The 23,631-nt window shown below is 38.2% G+C and overlaps 1 protein-coding gene across 1 annotated transcript; it reads left to right on the top strand.

Moving 5' to 3' along the window:
* tet2 (tet methylcytosine dioxygenase 2) lies at positions 1-23,631 on the top strand. The gene is made up of 10 exons (XM_024289664.2): positions 1-360; positions 13,609-16,464; positions 16,604-16,694; positions 16,798-16,891; positions 16,989-17,197; positions 17,478-17,628; positions 17,727-17,816; positions 18,288-18,425; positions 19,279-19,633; positions 19,783-23,631. The coding sequence occupies exons 2-10, from the start codon at positions 13,653-13,655 to the stop codon at positions 21,126-21,128; spliced, it is 5,286 nt and encodes a 1,761-aa protein (XP_024145432.1). The 5' UTR covers positions 1-360; positions 13,609-13,652; the 3' UTR covers positions 21,129-23,631.

The raw sequence follows: 23,631 nt of genomic DNA, 5'->3' as shown, positions 1-23,631 counted from the left end.
GGGGGAGAAAAACTGTGGCTTTGTGTAGGAAGGACTCAGAGGCAAAGTGGTTTTGTGAATATTTGAGTTTCTCACAGAGACAAGCTCTCCCCGCAGAGTTGCTTACTGATTTTGTCAGCTTTGTGTGCAACTGCTGCTTCACATAGGAGTCACAGATGACTCTCAGACAGGCGAAACAGCGACACCCGGGCTTCTCCTGATGATGAGAGCCAACGTCAGACTGGTTTCCATGAATATTGATGTGGAGGATAGACTGTTTCATAGAACAGAAGGAGGCAAGATGGCTGCCCTTTAGGATTTGTTAAAGAGATCGAGACGGTTTGTTGGAATTTCTACAAAGTGGAGGGACGTAAAAAGAAGGTGAGACTTTGCTCGGTGTGTCAATCCTCTGTTGCCCCTTTTCCCTCTTTAACCTTGAGTCTATTTTTGGTGTGTTTTTAGATCAGGTGAGCCACAGTATATGTCCCCCACCGTAAAAGAAAGAGGCAACATAATAAGGAGGGGATATTAGATAAACCTACTCCAACATGGCTGACGATTTTCTTTTTGTTTTTGCCGGCTGGAACAGAAAGGCAGGGCTTTTCTGCTCAAGTGTGTTCTGTGTTCACTTAACATTCTTGTTGCCTTTGAATGCATCTTTTTTTGGTGAGGCACTTAGCACAGCTAATTCAGGAGTTTTTCTGGAACCATAATTAAATGCCTGTTCTTGTAGTGCTTTTATTTAGTATTTGAACGTTGCTTTGTTGGGCTGGTATTGAACACTTGAATAGAATGAGTCAAATTGTGTGTTTTTTGATTTTGTACTACTATTTTTACACATTTTTAACAGTTTTTGTAATCTATGGTTAGTAATAAATCATGATTTTTTTTCCATGTTAAAGTCATTTTTACATCTTTTAAGGTTGTGTCACCCATTAACAGTTTATTTTCAACAGCTAATCATGTGTATATGTTCTTATTAAACAGTAGGACATGTCTAGCTCCAAGTGTACAGTGACTGCACAGAGGTAGAAAAGGGTTCTGGTTTAGTGTATCTCTCTCAATCTGTTTCCATGGCTCTCACTGCTGAGTGACACAAAGACAAATCCTAATGACAAACAAACAAACAAAAAAAAAAGAAAGAGAGAGAATTGTGGCAGCACAGCGTTTGGATGACAGACAAGGTCAGAATCCTCTGAAGAAAATGAAATTCAATCCTACAGCACCATTAACTAAGAGAAACAGGAAAGTTAATTTTGGAGCAGTTTTTTTTAATCCCTTCAGTTTTTATGGCATCCTGTTTGACTAAACACAAGAAAAGCTACTGCCACAACATATTTTTCATTCAAAGTGCAAACTAAAAACAAAAAAAAATATTTTTACAATTAAGGTGTTTTTACAAAAGAAGCTAGAGGGCTTCGGAGGAATGAAGCTTTTGACATGTCAAACGGGCATAACAAGACTTTAAAATGTTTTTTTTTTTTTAATTCAATGTCATAAAAAAGTCAAAATAAAATCTATATTACCCCATTGCAGTTTTATCAGACAAAAGTGACACTCACAAAAGGGATTTTTCTTCTGACTTAATTAAGTCTTTGTTTTCCTGGATTTAGTAAAAACTACTCCAAGATTAACATGTGCAAGAGATGGTTTGTGTATTTTACTGAGAAATAAATATTGACATGAACACAATATGGCCTCAATTCATTAAATAAGGCAAATGGATGTCTGGAAGGTGAAGAACAATGACTGAGCTTTGATTGAGAACAGCAGAATGACAGTGGAGGCTGTTAGCAACAACACAGTGCTCCAGTTGTACATATTCAAAAGAGAATTTGAGATGCAGGAGCTGAACGAAGAAGGGAAAAAAACAGAAAAAACAGCCAAGCTTAAAAAGTCAGCTGCTTGTAATGTGACTAACTTACAAGCTTTTATGTGAGCAGATAATTAATTCTGTTTATCTCTTATTCTACCCAGAACTAAAAAAAAACGTGTCTTCTCTGTGATTAAAACTGCAGGGCTCTCACACTTCTCATGCTTTAAACATATATAGCAGGCTTGTTGTGGGTCAGAATCTTCTATTTTAGTAGCTATGCATGGTCAACTTTTGTGGTTACATTCTCTGAAGGCGAGGGCTAAGCTTTGTTGTGTTATGCCAAACATGGTCATTGACTGTGCAGTCTCAATACGGGGGCTTAAGCTAGGGGTTATCTGTAGTATTCAAGTGTGTTGTGACGGCATGCTGCATCATGTGACACGTCCGTCTAGGTGTGTGTATATATTACCCAACACCATGCTAAGATATTGTCATGTGAACAGCTATATTTAAGATGTAGCCTTTTGAATTTGCACTTTTTTCGAGTAAAATAGGTATGCACAATCTCAAAATAAATATGTTTTAATAGATTTATGAATGGTTGATGTTACATCAGTGGCTAAAGAGGCATCAGAGCATTAGCTAGGCTACAGGGGGCTGAGTGGGGGAAGGGCCATATAGATCAATCACATGCACATAGCTTCTCTCTTCTATCCACACCTACAGATAAAGCTGCGTGCTTGGATTGCTCCTTCGTCATGGCCGTAAGCTTCCCTTGAGTCACTCTGGGGGCAAAGACAATATCACCTCTGGGGAGAATGTCCAGTTGCCATAGTGTTCTGCAACAATGCTGTCTCCTTACAAAGCCTAAGCACTTACCCAAGCTTTCACCTCTGACCCAGCTCAGTCCAGCCCCACATATCATTTTTCGACCCAGAGGTTGCTGCAAAAATGTGACTGAAACATGCCTGGCGATAGGTTAGACATTTTTTGGTTTTCTGGCTGGACACAGCTCAAGTGCTTTTGTAGGACAAATCTACAAGGTACAGAGAATTGCATTGATTTCTGCAGTATTGATTTCACTGCTGAGTGAAGCTCTGTGGAGCTCTTTTGGACAGCAGTAAGCTACAATCCAGCCACTGCAGTGGAATCACAAAGCTATTATATTGACTGCACACATGCAGATTCCTACAGACACAGTCTGCTGAGTGAACTAATGTTTCAGCTGCAGAGGTTTTGACAGATAACTCCAGCTAAATGCCTCCATGTGTTTTCATTTTGCTTGAAAACGGAACTACTTCTAGAATTAAGTCCAAATCATCCAATTCAATGTATTTGGAGTTCTTTTGCAATGGTGCATTCCTTCTATAGCTTTAAACAGTCTGAAAAATATTACTGCTTGACAATATTAATCACTAGATTCACTACAATACGTTAACAAAATGACCAAAATCTTATTGAAATTACAAGAAGAATCTCTGTCTTCTGGCCCTCCAAAGCTCAACCTCCTTGAAAGTGTAACTCTTGTACGGGATAGGTTTTCTTTATCAGATGACAATTTTAACTGGTGGCAATGGTTTTATGAGGTGGTATATATGGGTTATCTAAATAACAAGAGTCTCCACATGCTTTACACCTTTATTTCCTGTTGGGATTGGCGGCCTTCCTCTTCCGTGAGGCTATGTGTATCGTAGAATGGAGTGAGAGTGACAAGGTGCTGTTTGAGTGGCACAGCGCTGAAGGGAGTGTTTCTGGCCCTGTGAGCATGTATCCATGTCAGGCTTTACCTCAGGGGTGAGACGGTAAGGGCAGCAGCTCAAAAGCCTCCTCCACGTGAGTCCGTGCACATGGCCGTTCTGTTTACAAACACCATCCAGGAATTCCGCGTAGGGACAGAGAGACAAGTGTGATGTTACGTAACTGTCTCCGAGCGAATCGTATCTCTTCCCGCCATAGCGCTGCTCCTTCGCGTCAACGGGCGTTTCAGATTGCTTCTTTCTCCGTTTCATTTTGTTTTAGTAGCAAACCATAATTGCAACGTTTCTTTGATTTTTTTTTTTTTTTACACACAACCAGAAACAGTTATGCCAAAGCCAACGAGAGTACAGACATGATTTAGTCAGGCTTAAGTGCACAGTGGTCCTAAACGGCTTGAAGTTATTCCACTGTTGACAAAAATAATTTTTAGTACATTTTGTGAAATATTTTAGAAAATGCTTTTTTTTTTTAAGATGCGTCCCAAACTAGAAAGTAAGAGCACACAGCTTGAATAATAGCAACTTCAAAGAATTGTTTTTACCCTCACTTGTCTTTCAGAAGACATAAGGCATAATGGGATAATAAATGTGCGACGTAAACAGACTTCCATATCCAATTTGAAACATCAACTTCTATTAGACATGAAAGCAAGTCAGGATCAGTCTGTTTCATTTAAATCCCATACATCAAAAAAAGCTTTCTTAAATAATTACAAGATTTACAGAAGTTTCCTTTAATTTAGCTTCTATTTACCAAAGACCAATTTCTACTGAAATCAACCTACGAATTAACAATTGACAAATCAGAATTCCTATATCTTCTGTCCCCCAATATGGTGTTCAAACTATGTTCAGAATGATCTCTAAATTTGATTTTATTCAAGTAGAGTTGTCCCAGAATGGATTGGATCCTACCTATTTTTTTCATATAGTAGGAAGCAGCTCCTTAACAATTTAAATGTCAATACCAGCACCAAAGTTACAGATTCATGTACAGTAGGTAAAAATCATCAAGTGGAAAAGATCAACGGCTGAATTCTGGCTAAATGTCCAAGATAAAGACACATGTTGCACCATCTTTTGTGCCAAAGAATCTTTAAACATTTTAAACTGCCCCAAACAAGGATTCAACATTTGCTGACTCATAGTTTAAAATTTTGTCTACACCAATGTCCTCTCAGAATTTCCTGGCAGCTTTTTGGTGCCATGCTACTTCCTTTCTGTGAGAATCTTCCACAGTTCTCTGCCTTTTGTTTACTGTGTGGATGTGGATCATGCAAACAGACAGAGAGGATGTTTGAGCATTCGGAAGAGTTAAACTGAAGAAAACATTTGAAGTTGAACAAAATTGCAGCTTTTTGAGCTTTTTTCACATTGTAATTCATTTCATTTTTCTTCTATTTCATAGCTGTTTTCACATTTCTACTGGTCACATTTGAAATGACACTTCTGACCTTCAGGTCTAAAGTTTTACTCAGTCTAACATAGCAGGTTTTTGGGCTACTGATAGCATAAATGCACAAAGCACATGTTTTCAACAAACCAATGCAGCTTATTCTGTTGTCAACCTCTCTGGGGTAATGTTTAGACCAGATGGGCTTTGAAGCACTCAGAAGATGGTCACCATGGCTACTGTGCACTCAGAAAGAAATTAACTTTGCTGTGTGCACAGTTCATCATGTTAGTCAGATATATTGACTGGTGCACGGACAAAGGGTTGGAAGGGGGAGACATTTTTGGAAGGGAACACATGGTGCTGTGAGGGGTTGGGGGCAGGTCAGGAGGTTTGTGCTCTTCGCTCATTTCTTAAGTCTCCATGTGATGCAGTTTGAAAGCACAAGAAAAGGTTTAGACTCCCTGCATGAGCAGAGCTGAGGGAGCTTCCAGGCCAGGCAGGCTAGGCTTTAGCTTGAGCAGACTGAACAGCAAAAGAATCCAAGACTAACAGGTTTAAGTAAAAGATGAGCTAATGTTCAACTGCTGTTTATTATCTGGATTGACCGGTTCTAGGAAAAATAAACTTTAGGTAATTTGAATGTTAAAGATTCTTGCAGCCACTGTTCCTAAGTTGAGTATTTGTACTTAACTAAAAGGCTTGGCTGATGGTTTACAGACTTTATCTGTGGCACTTTAGTGCCTTATCTTCCGTCAATCTTATCAGTTTTAGTCAAATAATCAAAAGTTGAAAAAAAGAAACTGTTACTGTTAAAGCCTTTTTGAAAAGTTTGGTTGGAACAATACCATAGTAGCCTGATAATGAAAATGATTTCAGAAGATGAAAGTAAAGCTTACCAGCATTGTACTTTGTGTTTGCACATGACTTTCCCAGATACTGGTGAAACGAGTTGTATCAGAAACGTAAAGAGGTGGGGTTTATCCCCGTCAACATAACAAAATGAATTACTCATGCCAACAGTGCCTGCAAGAAGTTAAAACTGTGTCATCTATAAACTCATTGATACAACGGAACACGTTTCCTGAATCATCAACTACAAGACCTTCAACCCATTCTGTTAGTCACTTCCACATTGTCTGAGAAAAGCAGAACAAACTGTTCTAGATCAACCACAAATAAATTCTCTGTTATTTAAAGAGTGATTGGTTTTTCTCAAGTGAAGTTTCTCTTGAAAACTGCTTTGTGAACTCCTCAGGAGTCCATCGTATCTTGTGTTACACAATTGCTGTGGCAACCCGTAATGAGATAAGCCAAAAGGTGAACAACACAATGTTAAAAAGGACCACAATTTGTACAAAGTAGTGTTTATGTCACCATGTATTTGTTATATATATTCACAAAAAATTAAAAGAAAAAAGATTGGTGTTAGATGGGCTTCAAATTCACCTCTTAGACTCATCACTGCATCACTTTTGTGTCTTTTTTTTGTAATATTTTAATGCTTATGTCAATATGCTACATTTCTGAAATGTATAGGTGAATAAAGGGATGTAAACATTCAAAGCTTAAACAGTTACTTTTCCTTTCCTGCTCCTAGATAAAGCCTTTGGTAAAAAAAAAAAGAAAAGAAAAAAAAATACTCACTAGGCATACTATTTGTTCAGAATGTCTTGTACTTCCATGTAAATTTTTTCCCTCACACGATTGATTATAAACTACTCTGAGCTAACCATTATTGTTAGCTTAGAGTAGTTATTCCTTATATTTGTTTTGATAGAATGATTTTTTTTAAGAAAAGACAAATCTGTAGGGATTATTTTTAAATTTCAAACATTTTTTTTTAACTTGACTGACAAAAAATAAAATGACCACCCATTAAATGTTTCTAATTTGTAAAAAAAACAGTTACGTTTGAGTAATTTAAGCTAAAACAATACAGAATTTAGTGAGAAAAGGCAAGGAGAGAATTTAGAGGAGGCAAACAGACTGCAATGGAAACCATTCCAGCCACATCTGTATTGCATTAGACATAAAGAACAATGTCGATTGAACAAATCCTTTCATCACACGGAGGGGGAGGTGGCTCTCAAGGGAGAAAAATGACATACAGTACTTGGGGTCCTCTTTGTCTTAGCTGCAATCTATTGCTTGTGTCATTAAATAAAAGGGAGCAAAAAATACTTATGATTCCAGGCAAAAATGAGTGAGATGCAGCATCACAGTGAGTATTAGATTCTCACAATAAGCAAAAACATTTGGATTGGACTTAATGAAAAAGAAAATAAGTGATCACTTTAAATGCAGAGTTTTCCTGTAGGGTTAAGCTTGCAAGAACAAACCTTTTAGGTTTGTTCCTTTAAAGTGCAACTGTCATCATGTCACAATATAGTGTTTAAACCACAGACATCAGCAGATAAGTGGGCGAAAACGAGACCAGAGGTTGTGCAATTCAAAGTTGTTTAGACTCCGTTGCAACAACGTCTGTTGGAATTCATTTTGGAGATAAAAAGGTATTTTAAAACAGAATTTAGGACTAATTTTAACACAATTTGAGACTAGCTTTTTCAGTTCATTTCTGGTAATGTGTTAAAACACTAAGAAGGTTCAGTATCAAATATGATCAAATATTAATCACACATTTGGCTAAGAAGATCAAAGTTTTGGGCTTTATATATACTTATCTGTTCTTATTAAGTTTGTAAGTTTGTTAAAGTTCTCCGTCAACAATGTTGATTGAATATATTTTTAATTTCGTTCAAGCTTAGTCCAAGAATGTTCCCATGAAAAATAAACACTTTCACTAATAGTTTAAAAAAGGGGGAAACAAATCTGTTTTGTATGAATATCAGACTCCAGATACACTCCAGGCTTTATTAAAGCAATGTCATATGTTTCATCTTTAGGAAAAAAAAGTATGCACAGCCGACCTTCAGCAAGCTGCTTGCACATGCCATGTGACGTAAATCACAAGCGTGTGTGTGTGTGTGTGGTGCCTCATGAGGAGACGTGAAAGATGAATGAGCATCTGTGCCTGTTAAACATTTGACCATCACTAATGACATGTGTTAAAAAGACATTGCCTCATATTGTGCTTACAATTTTGGTGCTCACTGACCCTCCACTTGTTTCAATGCAGGCCAGTTTCTGCTCTCCAAACACTAGAGCCAACTGTTCACATGCAGGCCATACACCACAAAGTTTCATATTTCAAAATGTTTCTTTACACAAGTCTTTTTGGGGGAGTAGCCTTTGGTTGACAAACTGCTGGAATATTACATTTAAAAAGACCTTTGTGGAAAAATGTGGACATTTCAACTTAGTCAGGTAATTGCAAAGTGTTTATAAGTGTTTGCTGTTATGTTGTTGTACAGTTGTGAAGAAGCTATAAGAGGTCGTTAGGTTTGTGAAGCAGCAGGTTGGGCTCTATTTTTACGAAGGGGATTTAAAACACTGTAATGCAAGTCCTCTGACCTAATTACGTGAGGATGAGGTTTCACTGGCAGCCCAGCCTGCCAGCCATTCAAACTCACTAAATCCAGTATGCTTTTATGAAGCAACATGTTACTATTTTCACCATTTTTATTTACGTTAGCATGGCAGCTGAAACTGTGCAAAAAAGAGGTAAAATCACATGGTAAAAGGCAGACAGTAGACATGCTTTGATGCTAATAAACTGTAACCTATAAATTCTTCAGAATTGAATACAATGCTTAAAAAACGGCTTTTGCATTAGAACAGTAACAGTATTAATAGGATCAAACAATAAACTTTCCAATAAATGAGTTAAAGGGTTCATGTCAATTTCATAATAACCTAACACTGAATATTTAGTCTTTTGATTGGTTGCTAGTTCAACTTTCTTATCTCTTAAAGAGGAAAACATAAAGGAGCAATTTTAGTGAAGAAAGGGAAATATACACTTGAGATTGTAGCAAGGTCTTTGGGCTATTTAGCAAAATGGTGCTGTGGTTGTGTGGTTTGACTGCTGAGGATTTGATTAACAAACTGGTCAGTCAGTTCATCAACTTTTTTTTTTTAACTAAAAGTAGAAAGACATATAAACAAAGGTGCCTTCTTAGCCTAAATGTGCAGTGATCCAAGTCTTAAGGCAGCTGCTGTAGTGGTGAATGTCACATGGAGCTGCCAAGTCATGCCAAGTAGCCTACATCTGCCATGGCACTTCTCATATTTCACAAGCTCTCTAAAGTCAGGGAAATTCTACTAACACAAAGGGCTCACATCTCTACCTTAGTGTTGCCATGAAAAGGAAAAAGTCTGATCCGATTCTGAAAATGAAAATTTGATGATTGAAACATTTGAACACTGAACAACTGTCTTTGTCAGGTGGTTAATATTTTCCGACAAAAGAGGAATATCACACATATTTTGTTATGTTTGAACATAAATGACAGTAGAATAATGCAATGGCTCAGTGTGAGATGAACAGACAGTTCAAGATGATAAAACATTTATGAAATATAATCTCTTCATTCTTATCTGCTGTGTTTTGATGCAAAAAATACACTACTTAGTAATCTACTTTAGTCCGCTAATCTTTTTATGTAGGTCACAACTGTAAAGGTTGAGCTGAATAATGCACCCCCTTTATGTATTTACACACAGATTATTCCAATAAAATAGACTTACCAGTACTTTCTCTTCACATCAATGCTAAAGGCAAATTTCTTTAATTTCAGTTATTTTTGAGAACTAAAACAGTTCAGCAGCACTGCATTTTCCTTTCTTGTCTCAATTATTTTCATGTTCAGAGAGATGGGCAGATGTTTAGACCAAAGCTGATGTTTGTTGGGATCAACGCTTGAGCTTTAAAAGTGTCACTGTGCATCACTTCGTCTTTCTAATGACGAGTGTGAAAAGACAGCGATAACACATCACCAATACTGTGAAACCTTTAGTGAACTGCAGTTGTAATTATTTAAGGTACTTCTTAAGTTTGAAACTATTTTAATGAGATAAAATACTCATACTAAATAATGAACCTGAAGTGCAGGCCAACAGTGAGGTTGGCCACTAATAATAGCATAAAAAGCATAAAAATCAACTTCTGGAGGTTGGTGGGGATTTTATGACAAGTCAAGTTACTTAAGCCACAATTCAGACTTAATCAGTGCTAATTCTTTGATAGGCTTTTGCTACCGGAAAGAAATAAGCCAAAGCATTATAATCTCCTGCAGGCGTCTGTAGTACTCTAGTGTTGTGCCTTTGGTTTATTTTAGTGCTCCACTTTCAGAGCAAAAATAGGTCTGTCTGTTAATCATTTCTGATAGGTGGAGAACATACTAGTGTCAAATGTCCTAAAGTGTACATTCAAAGTCAGACTTTTAACACTGCATCACAACTGTGTTTGTGTTTGTACATTCATATGAATCCTGGGAAGACGCACACACAGCTGGGATCTCTGGCTTTGTTCTGGGTGTGCAAAGATTCTTTCTTTTTTTTCAGTGTGGGTGTATCCAACTGTGACAAGCTGCTTGGCTCCGCTCGGTGCTTTGTAAACTCTGGAGTGTCCCTCAGGACTGGAGTTTTCCTGAAAGCAGCTGAGCACCAGACGGAAGCTTCCTGAGGTTGTTGCTGATTTTTTTTCAGACTGCTCAGAGGGCCGCATTAAAAGTGAAGAACCCACATGGGATCAGGACATGGGATTTACCTGCTTACCATGGTGTCACATGTATTTAAAAGGCGTTTGATTACTTCTGATTTTCAAGTGTGTTGTTAGTTGTTATGAAGTTTGTAAATGTTAAATATTTTTTCAAAATAAAAATGGGAGGGCTCGTTTCATACAAAATCACTTTATTCATTTTCAAAATAAGCCTTCATGTTTAGGCCTTTCTTCGAGTATAAACTTGTCATGATTGGATAAGCAGGTACAAAGCTCTGTTTAGTTTCTATGCTGCAGACGGAGCGTCCAGACTGCTTACAACAGAGTACTCGTTAGTGTAAGATTTTAAGGCTCTAATTTAGTGGGACTGAAGGGCTGGTTGAGTTCAGGAAAGGGTAAATAACACTGATAAGGAGATCATTAAGGCAACCAGCTTTCCCACCTAACTAGAGTAAGTTCTGACATCAAAAAGTGTCCTGGTGACTGAAAAACAACTTTTTGATTTAGCACTTCAGACTGGATATTTACTAAGGAAAATAAATACCAGCTAGGGCTTCTTCTTTATTCATTGAACCACTACTTGCTTTTTTTTACCAATTAACAAAATTGTAGAGCTTTTATCTAAAGCTTTAGTTCTAAAGATGCCATTAGAATTGAACAACAGAACAGATGAAGGTAGCTGTTTTGCCACCATGATATATACATCCTAACAAGTTCCAGATGTAATAATCAGCCCCGGTGATGGTGGACTACATGCCTAAGCACGACATACAAACATCAACCTGTGGTGAACCTAAAGAAGGTTCAGAAAAACAAAAAAGGATTTGAGGGGATTCAGATCTGGATCCAATTATGTTTTAACGTGGTTCTGTAAACATGCCTCGGTTTGAAAGCCGAACTTAGTTGACATTTTACCTTTTGATGTCAATGGATAATTTTCATGTGCATTAAAACGAATGACTCAAGGGGATGTTATTAATGTAATATATTAAATATTTTTTGTAATAATAATACTCACATCATCAAAATATCAAGTACGATGAATTCTACATATTTTTCTTAGTTTTAAGTATGTACAAGGGTAAAAATCATTCATGTATTTGTTAAATAAATAGACCCAACACTAGGGCCTTTATTTATTTTTTGTAGAAAAACATACAGAAGATAAAATATATATTTTTTTATATGGGGATGTAACCTATATGTCCACTAGGTGAGTGATTGATGATAAAAGTAATACAATTGTTTAAAACTTTAAAATGAAAAAAAAAATTACTTATATTTCACATGTGTTGACAAAAACTTATTGGTCGACAGTAGCTCAGGCGGTAGAGGAGGTCGGCCAATGATCGAAGGATAGACGGTTCGATTCCCGCTCCTGCCAGCCAAATGTCATTGTGTCCTTGGGCAAGGCACTTCACTCGACTGGTATGTGAATGCGTATGAAGGTTCCAGTGATGGTCAGAGGGGCCGTAGGCGTGTACTGGCAACCACGCCACTCACTGTCAGCCTGCCCCAGGGCAGCTGTGGCTACAGTAGTAGCTTACCATCTTCAAGTATGAATGAGGTGTGAATGAAAAATGGATACACAATATAAGCGCTTTGAGCGTCTGGAAAAGCACAGATAACTCTAATCCATTATTATTATAATTGTAAAAAATTAATTAACATTTAGAGAATGTAATGCCTACTTCTTACTAGCAATGTTTACAATTAGCCTTTCTTTTTAACTTGCTTATTTTGTGAGGTTGAATCTGACCTATATTGGATACGTAGTGTGGTATTCCCTAGTAGGGCATGAAATCTGAAGATAAAAGACAGATAACTTAAAGAAAAACAGCATTATGTTATTCCAAATTTAACAAATGAAAACATGTTAAATTCATTTCTGACCATAATGCAACAAATGGACAGCAATTTATCTAGACAGAGTAAAACATTGCAGCCTTTCAGAGTTTTTTTTTTTTTTACTTGAAAGGCCACATTAACTTTTGTAGGTGTACCCATTAGGCTGATTGGTGAGCACATATAAAGTGTGCCTTTTCAAACCCCTGTATTTGTTTTGTTGTGACTTTGAAGTCAATGAAGGGAATGAGTCAGGGGCACTTTGATGAATAGTGTAATTCAGCATTCAAGCTTCTCTTTTCAAACAGCTCTCAACAAGGAAGCAAACATGCAAAGGTGGAAATGATGTTTTGCATTCTTTGATGTAGTATTTGACACATTTATTTGACACGCATTTGTCAAAGTATTTGACACGTCTTCTGAACAAAAAAAAAAGGCGGGAAGGGGGGGTTGTAGTTAGAGATGTAACTAGTTGTGTGAAGGGGGCTTCCCTCACAAGTTCCCAATGTTCCTATGACTTCCTTATCATTATTATATTATCTTCCTTCTCGTAAACTTGTCTGACCTTTAGGCCTATTAGGAGCAGATGGTGTCTGTGTCTTAAGAAGGAATTTAATTATTATTATTTATTTATTTATTTATTTTTACTTCCATGGAGTAATTTTTCTAAAAAGAAACCTTTAGAGCTCAAAAAAACACTTTCAAAAAATGTATTGGTTTTTGAGCATATAGTCAGATCTGCCAATACTGACAATTGTTAGTGGTGAGTTCTTCTTTTGTGTTTCACAGAAGTACAGTCTGGAAAGCTGGTGGTAAAATAGAACAGAACAGCATTATAATACAAACGATGGTTTCCAGTAGATAAAAAAAACAAACAAAAAAAAAACATCATAGTGCCTCCCAAATACGACAATGCAGCAATAATAAAACCACATACATTACTGAGATGGATTCCAGTCTGCTGTGTACAAGGAAGAATCTTTATAACAAATGTAAAACAAATATGAAGATTAGACTATCCTAATATTGTTAAAAAAGGGGTTGCCTGAAGATAAGATTATTGCTGCATACTAACATTTAGAAGAAACCAACAACATATGGTGAAAGCTGATGTCTATTGTGCACAGTCTATTACAAATTGTGCAAATGAAACATAACAATCAGCAAACTGAATTATTTCTGTTCTTTTCTTCAGGACAGACAGAGGGCAGCCCAGTGTATGGACTCTGAGCAGGCCAGATGGAAACAGACCAGGCCAAGCATGAGAAGGAAGAAAGTTTGATACTGGCACAGTTTGGCCCTCCCCATAGTATCTCCCCCAGACTCCAGAATGGATGCCGCTTTTCTGAAGGTTCTCCCCAACCCACAGGAGACAACAATTGGATTACAAGCCCAGCACAGTACAACCCCAACAAAGTCTCCAACTCTGTAAAGAGGCACAGGGAGAACTGCATCCTCCCTGCATCAGAGGACGGCCAATTTGATCAGCGTTGTTACAAGATGAACGGAGATTTGATGAATAGCGAGTTGAATCATGGATTCACTGGGGAGACATTACTACACCAGCCCAAGAGAATGAAAGTAGATGTAGAAATCAAAAGAAATGATGGCACAAGTTCTGATATGGTGGACAATTTGCCTGAGCTGACTAATGCAACTAATTTGGAATGCAGCTCCTCACAGAGGGAATTTAGTTTAGATAAAAGGAATCACTCTATTCAGAATGGAGATATTTTCTGTCGGCCACGGAATAAACAAATCACCAATGGTGCTGTATCAGCCTCCTCAACCTTAGAGAGTACTCCAGGTGATCTATTAGAAAAGACATTGTCCCAGTATTATCCTGAGCAAGTGTCAATTGCACCACAAACATCAGGATCACAGCTGGATACAGTCAATGGTTCACTGACCAATCAGTTGTCCAGTGAAGGTGCTCAACCCCCTGCTTTAGGCTCAGGGTTGCTTAATTCAGCACAGATGCCTAATTCTCAGCAGCAGCAGCAGCCCAGGGCACCTGAAAACAGTGAAGGAGCCAACAGTTGTAACCGCTATCTTGTAAATGGATTCTCAAGCAGTTTTGGAGCAGACCACCAGCAACAACCACATGCTTACTCTGGTCTGGAACAAGGGACACTATCAGGCAAGATCACACCAACAAATGATGCCAATTGTTCTCAAGAACATCCAAACAGCGTATCCCATTTTGCAGACCAATCAAATCCTCAAAGTACATATAAAAACACCCAGCAAGAGTTTGACAACAGCTCTTTTCTGAGGAGTAGTAATGCTCAGCACGCAATTGATGAAGATGGTGAATATAGATGCTTTTCTAGTTCTGGGGTGGACGGAGTAGCCCAAAACCAGAAATCTGGTCAGTTTTTACACCTAAGCACTGAGAGAAGTCAGTGTGAAATTCAATCTCAGAGCTTTCAAGAAAATGGCAGAACACATAACAGTGATGATGAGATGGGGCACATGGGGCCCGGTCTTCAACAGCAACATCATATCGGGAAAGGAACTGGTATGGAGAGGACAGGTTGGATGGAAGGGAATCCTTCAAATTCCACACAGCAGCAGGCAAGTGTCCCACCTTCTCAGACACAAAACCAAGACATGTGGAGAGCCCTCCCTCCTAATCCTCATGTAGAGAGGACGGCCAGTCCACATGTTGATGCCCAAATCATGGAGCCTGGCCCAGCGCAAATATTTCCGACACAGAGAAGTTTCACTGACAGGAGTCCAGGGTCAAACACTTCCCAGCAAAAACATCAGGATTTTTTATCCAACCAAATTGAATTTGCTCCAACCCAGCACAACACTGCCACTAGGTGGCAGCATCAAAGTCCTAAAGCCCTTCAGATGCAACAAACATTGGCTAATGAAATGTCTGATCAGCAAAACTTCCCTCAAAATCAACAAGCAAATAATTGCTTCCAGAAAGACTCTCAGCACTTAAGTGAGGATACTGATCTGCAGGAAATACTGTCAGCTGGACTTATGACACAGCAACAGCAGCACTGTAAACTTCAGCGCCCCTTATCTCACCCACCACAGTTTGAAGAGCAGCAATTGAAGTCTCCCCACTACAGACCTCATAGTCAACCTCCACCAGAACAGCACTTGCCTCAACCCAGCCAGTCTCTTGGAAACAATTTAGCTCAAGCCAACAACAGCCAGCACTGCAACCATACCACATTCATGTATAGTAATAAAGCAGAGATGCAACAACAGCAAAAACAGTATCTACCAAACCTCAAGCAATTTCAACCACAGCTGCCTAACAACCACTGCCACAAACACAACAAGGTGGACTTTGTCCAGACCTCGACACAGTCCCAACCTCACTTACCACAAGGTGCATTAAACCAGCAGGTGAGAAACCAGATGCATCCCAAAGCTGAACCACAGCTTAAGAGTTCTTGCACTCAGTTCCAAAGGGGACCTCAACTACCTCTGGGATCCATGGGTCCACAAACAGACTTTCAGAGGAATGCAGCTATACGAATGCACCTGTTGCAAAAGCAGGAGCGCCAAAATTCTCTTCATCCCTTTCAGAGCTCTGATTTTAAACAGAGAGCTGTGAAAATGGAGCCCCAATTTGAGCTGCCTACATCACAGCAGCAGGGGCAGCTGCTACATATGCGTGAGGCAGAGAAAGGTGGACTGCAAGTCAAGCAAGAAAATCACCCATCCCCGTGCAATCAAAAGAAGATACCAGGGAGTATCTTGGCTTCTATGGAACAAAGTCTTAGGCAGTACCAACTCTCAACAGTTTTTGAGAAGAAAAACCTTCTCATCCATTCATCGAATAAAGTGAAGGTAGAATCTTCGGGTCCTGTTACAATACTGTCAACCAATACTGAAGTAAGAGATGTGGAATCCTCAATATCAGCCCAATCTACAAAAAAAAGCTTGGATTTCACTCCTAAAAAGGAGCAACTCCTTCAAAGTTTTGTCGACTCCCCTATGAAGCTGTTGGATACCCCTATAAAAAATCTTTTGGATACTCCCATGAAAACTCAGTATGACATAGCCTCTTGCCATTGTGTTGGTAAGTACTATTCCATTTGAGTAAAAAAAATATTTCCTTGAAATTTTAATGAGTAGTACTTGGAAGAATGATGAAAGGCTTAAAACTGCACCATTTAAAGCAAATGAACATATTCTAATGTAAAACTTTATGCATTTAGATCAAATCATTGAGAAGGATGAAGGCCCCTACTACACTCATCTGGGCTCAGCACCCACTGTTACTGGCATTCGAGAGATGATGGAAAAACGGTAAACCACAAACTTGATATAGTTATAGTGCAGATAAACTGTTATTTGTACCCTCTGTGTTTTTATTATTTTAAAATGTTTACACATTTATTCTGCTCTGTAGGTCTGGATTAACTGGTCATGCCATAAGGATTGAAAAAGTAATTTACACTGGCAAAGAAGGGAAAAGCACACAAGGGTGCCCAATTGCTAAATGGGTATGAACTAAATGTTTGGCACTCAGAAGCAATGAGATGTATTTTATTTCTCTTTAAAATAATTGTTGAAAACATTCCTGCATCTTCCTCACTCCAGGTTATCCGTCGATCCAGTGTAGAAGAAAAGTTACTAGTCCTGGTGCGTGAGCGTACTGGTCACAGATGTGAAACTGCCTGCATCATTGTTGTAATACTGGTTTGGGAGGGTATCCAAGCTAGTCTGGCTGACCGCCTCTACCTCGAGTTGAGTGAAACTCTAAAGAAAAATGGAGCTCACACACAACGTCGTTGTGCTTTCAATGAAGAGTAAGTGACAACATGCCATAATTCACTGCTTTTGCATTTGTTTTCAACCTCTGGCCATGAAGGGATAAAAAAAAGCATGTACTTACTTTCCAGGCTTAAACTACTAAAAGAACAATTGCTTTTGTTAAACTTAATCTAAGAGTCTGTTATTAGAAAAAACTGCTTACTTCTTGTTTTAGGGTCAGTTTTTTTTTATATTTGATATGTATTCCTTGATTTGTTTCATTTGTGTCCATTCTGGCTAAAAAAAAAAATCATCATCTTTATGTTTATATTTCAGGAGGACCTGTGCATGCCAGGGATTAAACCCTGAAGAAAGTGGAGCATCTTTCTCCTTTGGCTGTTCCTGGAGCATGTATTACAATGGCTGTAAATTTGCTCGGAGCAAAATTCCCAGGAAATTCAAGCTGCTGGGAGATGATGTCAAAGAGGTGATCTATGCAGACCAAGAGAGAATAACTGCATCGTAATTACATTTCTAAAATAAATCAAGTTAAAGGGCTTGGTGTTAAAATGTGTTGTCTTTCAGGAAGAGAAAGTGGAAAGAAACTTTCAAAATTTAGCAACTTTGCTTGGGCCTTTATATAAAACTATGGCACCTGAAGCCTATGGAAATCAGGTATGTTAAAATGTACATATTATTTTGCTTGAATTTATTGTTACTAATTTGTCTGAAATAACTATAGTGAATAGTTTATACTTAGTGCTTCACTATTTTTTCCCATTTATGCATTGTTAATACATAAAATTCAAATCTGTGAATATCTAAAGTAGTGCTACAGACTTAATGCAAGTAGAAGGAAAAATCTTTCTATTTATTTTGTGCACAAAGAAAATGTTCGCACCCAAAATGTCACATAACATTTTGTTTCACTGTGGCAAGTCAAAAGATGAAACTGGGAGGTCAGTAAGTGGTAATGGCCAGCTGGGTTAAATAATGGAAAAGACTCTTTTCTAGCTCAACTATAGTCATTTCCATCATTTGCAGCCTAATGAAAAAAAAAGATATCAGAGCATTCCTGCACCTACAGTGATAATATTCTTTTTAGTATCTTTCAATAACTTGCTGTTTTTTTGTGTGTGATTATAGGTCGAACATGAACACAGAGCACCAGATTGTCGTTTGGGGCTCAAGGAGGGTCGCCCCTTCTCTGGAGTCACTGCTTGTATGGACTTCTGTGCTCATGCTCACAGGGATCTCCACAACATGCAGGGTGGCAGCACTGTGGTGAGTCTTAACTGGACTTTTCGATGGCTAAGTTTAGCTGTGTTGCTGGTAGAATTGAAGGAGCAACCAGCAGCTCAGTGTTATTGTTTTTATTATTTATTTTTGTTTCTGCACAGTTAGAAATCTAGCAATAGCTGTTGTTGTTTCGTCTCTAAAGAAGTTCATTGAGCTGAATGGTTCTTTGGCATGACATCATATATATGTTGTGGCCCACCAGCTGGTGTCAGCATTTCCCACCAACAGCACCAAACAAACTAATGACACATGCATTGAGAGTTAAATGAAAAACTGGAAGTTGTTAGTCTGTTTTTAAACTTCTAAAAAACTACCAAGTAAGAAAATTAAGAGTAGTTCAAAATAAACTATTCACCATTCAGCTTTATGAAAGAATAGTCCTGTTACAGTTGAGTCTTCTCTTAGTTAATTTTTTTCTTAACTTCTGTCATGTAATTAAACATTAGTTTGAAAAGCTGGTATTAGATATCAAAAGTTTGACTTAAGGGAAACATGGAATTCTGTTATGAAATTAGGACAATATGCAACCAATTGTTATATTCATAAATTGAACAGAACAGACTGGTTTGAGGACAAATGCATTGTTGTTATAGCGCTTTAGTTTACAATAAATATGGAATAATGCACTGTGAGTTATAAAGTTATTAGTTGGGACCCATAAGTAAAACTACTACAAATGGGCCTTACATGCAAATCTCTGAGTTTTTTTTTTGAGTCCTTAAAAAAATGGCAACCAAAACATGGTATTTTAATGTAATACATATTAGAAAATCTATATTTTATTGTATCCCTTTATTGTAAACCATAACTCACTGAAAAGCGTTTAATTGTTTTCCAGGTGTGTACATTAACGAGGGAGGACAATCGAGAAATTGGAAGAATACCAGAGGATGAGCAGCTCCATGTGTTACCTCTCTATAAGGCTTCCAACACTGATGAATTTGGAAGTGAGGAAGGTCAGCAGGAAAAAGTAAAGTCAGGAGCCATACAAGTTCTCAGTACCTTCCGCCGTCAAATACGCATGCTCGCAGAGCCCGCCAAGTCTTGCAGGCAAAAGAAGCTGGAGGCAAAAAAGGCAGCTGCCAACAAGAATGCCACCTTGGAAAGTTCTGGTGATAAGGCAGAAAAGGCCAGTCAGGCCAAGTCAAAAGCTGGCACTTATGAGAACACAGCTCAAAGCACTCCAATGACAGGTAGGATGACATTGAATTTGATATTTGTTTTAGAAATGTTTCTTTCTTTAATTAACAGTGAAGGATATTCATGATAAATGATCTGGAGATCTGTGATTTCTTTTTATGATATTCAGGATTTTCTCTTTTTTTGGGGGGTTGTTTTCTAGGACCTCTTCCAGGTGCTGTGGGAGCCACCATGCAGTCAGGTCATCTATCACACCCCCTAGGGGTGCATCCACAACAGCAGCAAAGTATGATTCCCCCATACTCTCGCTCAACACATCCTGGTTTTATGAGGTTCCCCAACCCCCCTGGGTCATTTCCGAGCACTTCCAAGCCAGGCAGCATGTGTCCCACTCAGGCACCCACACCAGCAAGCCCTTACCCCTCCCCTCTTAATGTATCAAACTCTTACATGAATGGGCCAAATCGTCCATACCCAGGTTACCAACGTAATGGAGGAATGCCCCTCGACAACTGCCATCCATACTATCTTGCAAACCAAAAGCACTTGAACATGTACCAACAACAGCTACCAGCTCTTTATCCTGAGCAACAGTATGGACTCCATCAGCGTTTTGATGTCAATTATCCACCAAGATACAGCGAGTCAGGCTTACAGGTCAATGGTTACAATGGTATGAGACCAGCTCAAATTATGCAACCTTACAGCCCTTATGGTCCTAGCAGACCACTGGATGCTCAATTTATTGATCCCCTTCCAAGACTGCCCTCTGCCCATGGAGGCATGGATTACTCACCAGTAGTGAGCAAAAGCAATCAGCTTGGAGAATACCCAAATACATACCTGCATCAGAACCCCCGCATCCTTCCAACAGGGCTGGATCCTTTCCATCCTCAAGTGAAAACAGAGATGGGTATCCCTGACCCACAGATGATTTCTGCTCAGCTCCGCGGTGGATGTTTAAACCCTGATTCTCAGTCAGGACTAAGTTTGCCCAATGGTGGTGTCATGGGTTCCAATATTAAACAGGAACCAGGAACACCAAAGACACCCACAACCCCACAAAAGCCAGAGGTGTGGTCTGACAATGAACACAACTTCTTGGATCCTGAAATTGGTGGTGTGGCTGTGGCACCAAGTCACGGCTCAGTCCTCATTGAATGTGCAAAGCGGGAGCTGCACGCCACAACACCACTTAAAAATCCAGATCGCAACCACCCAACACGCATCTCTTTAGTTTTCTATCAGCATAAGAACCTGAATGAAGCAAAGCATGGGTTGGCACTCTGGGAAGCCAAGATGGCAGAAAAAGCTCGGGAAAAGGAAGAGGAGGCCGAAAGGAATGGTGGTGAAGGAACACCAAGCAAGGGCAACAAGAAAGGGGTGAAGCGTGAGCATCCGGAATCAGAGACTACAGGGGAGCCTCCATACAAGCGTTTTATCAAGGCACTAATGGAAGGATCCTTATCAAGTACATCTAACACATACGTCAATACAAGTCCCTATGCATTCACCAAGGTCACAGGGCCGTACAGTCGATTTGCATAGAGAACTGCTCATTAGGAACTTAAAGGTGCTAAGTGAAAAACACAGGAACTGAATTCTTTTTAGCAGCCATGTGTTTTACAGAAAAAAAGAACCTGTGCTGAGATGCAAATCAGGTCTTTCATCTCTTTAACAACTGAACTTTACCAGCTGCTCCCAACAAAGAACAGATTTATTTTTGTCAGATAACTTCTGCAAAATTCAATTTATCTGGTGCTTTCAGTCTGATTCAAGGGTCAATAGCTGGGAACAAATCATTGTTTGGTTGCTTTCTTGTTTCAGGAATATGGTGACCTTATCTGGGCATAGGACAGATTTTGTTAAAACTTACTATTCACTGTGCTAAGTTGTTTCTATTACCATCAATTCAATTGCCTTTACACTAAGACCATTAAACATTTGACAAAGGAAATTGAAAATATCACTGTCAAAGCATCAGATTTCAAATGGTTTTTGGAAAATCAGTTTTCAGGAGCACTTTCTGAGAGTTAAGGTTACAATTTTGGAAAAAAAAAGCTTTACATCGAGCATCATGTCACAGTTTTTATGCAAGTTTTATTAATTAGGTGGTTGAATGAGCAATCTATGAGAGTGATTCAGTATCATACTAAATGGTTTCTGAAACTTAATTTAATTGGTGCTTTTATCACTTAAAAGTATTTCTACTGTACAACTAAAGCATTCTCATGGTGCATTTTTAAAGATTTTAAAGGGGAAAAACTGTTTTACATGGTTTTGTTAGTTCTCAGAAATTGATTTAGATGTTCTTTGCAGCAGCTTCCATGAACTAATACGTGTGAAAAAAAAAATCACCTGTTGTTTCTGTCTGTGGTGCTTAGAAAAATGCTTTTATACACTGAGAAAAACAAAACAAGGTAAGCTTGGTGTCAGTTTCAACGGGCAGCTGGTTTGCTGCGGGGTTTTTATCTATAATATTCTGACTGTAAAATAAACAGGTGAGATTTGTACAGTAAATTAATTTCTTATCTGAACTTCTTGTTAGAAAGTTTGTCTGTATAAAAGTGATGCTTTTTTTCCATTGTATTTCTTCTGATCAACTGAGTTCATTTCATAAGGTGCTATTTAACCTACTAGAAAATGTACAATGTGAGACTCTTTCTGCAGTGAGAGGGCTTTTAAATAATTTAAAGTAAAAAAAAAAAAAGTTGTGATATATATACCTCAAAAATAGTTTGGCAATAGGATTTTTGCATAATTTTCGTCATTTGTACATTACTTTTAACATATTATTATCAGTTAAAAGTAAGCTACAGGCAAAAAAAGTTCATTTCTTGCTTTCACTGTGCTATGAAAGTACTACTTGAACTTGGATTTTTACTCCAAAATCAGGGACATTTTCATCTAAATATGTGTAAATCTTCACTGCCCATATTCATCCTGTTTTGTGATATTCAGGGAGCTGCCATTGAATCATGAATCCAGTGGTATTCTTGTCAAAAACAGTTAGCAGAGACAGGCAAAAAAAGGTTTAAGAGAGGAAAAAGTTTTGCTGATCATTTTTACCATTTAATCTGACTTATAAGTAATGAGTTAACTAAAGGGAATGATATGAAATAAATGAAAAACAATGCTTTTGTGATGAGGCAAGACCACAGCAGTGATTTATTGTAGTTGCATGTCTGTGCCCGTGTACAGATTTTATTTAAAACCACTAATCAAGTGTATTAATTCTCCCCCGTCTCTTCAATTTAATTGATGCCATATAGTTAAATGATAATTACATTATATTAAAAACCCACCCAACTATTTCACGTAAGAATCTTTGAAAGCACTTCATTTATTTTTCAGGAAGTCTGTAGTAAAGAATTTTTAAAAATATTTAAGCAAAATGTATATGTGTTAAAAAAATGAATAAATTATGTCACTTTGTACATACCAACCATTTGTTTTTCAGGAGTATAACTCACTCTGATATTCATGTAGGTTCAATATTTGGTCAACTTGACCCTTGGCTCCTCACAGATCATCAAAAGAAAACTTTTAAGCTTTTCAAGGATGATGACGGCTGGCATCCACAGGATGTTTCTGTAAATATTCCTCTCACTGTCACTGCAATGTTTACATTCATAGAATGATGCTAGTGCTTAGAAGTTCTAGTTTTATTAACTCCTTTGTAAGATAAAACTTCACAACACAAATGTGGAATTTTGTTGTACAGAACCCAGCTACGGTAGCAGGTTGATGAGAAAAGCCAAGGTGCCAGAAGATAGAGCGGGTTTCAAAGCATAGCCATACTTGAAGATGCTTCAGAGTGTTTCTGAGTGAGTCAACGTTACTTGAATGACTTTCCTGGCTTAGCGTGTGCTCGGCTCACAGGTTAAGCAACCAGTTGCTTCACACTCAAATCTTTTCAGCAGTTAGACACTAAAAAGTTATAAAAATTGTGCAACCTTTCCGCCATTTTGATTTTTATTGAGGATTTTCAGACTTTAAGTGCAATGTGTAGCACTTGTTCTAAAAAAAAAACAAAAAAAAGCTGAATTTA

The sequence above is a fragment of the Oryzias melastigma genome, linkage group LG1 (genome assembly GCF_002922805.2).
Source record: "Oryzias melastigma strain HK-1 linkage group LG1, ASM292280v2, whole genome shotgun sequence".
In the NCBI taxonomy this organism is placed as follows: Eukaryota; Metazoa; Chordata; class Actinopteri; order Beloniformes; family Adrianichthyidae; genus Oryzias; species Oryzias melastigma.
This window is presented reverse-complemented; position numbering and strand designations above follow the sequence as displayed.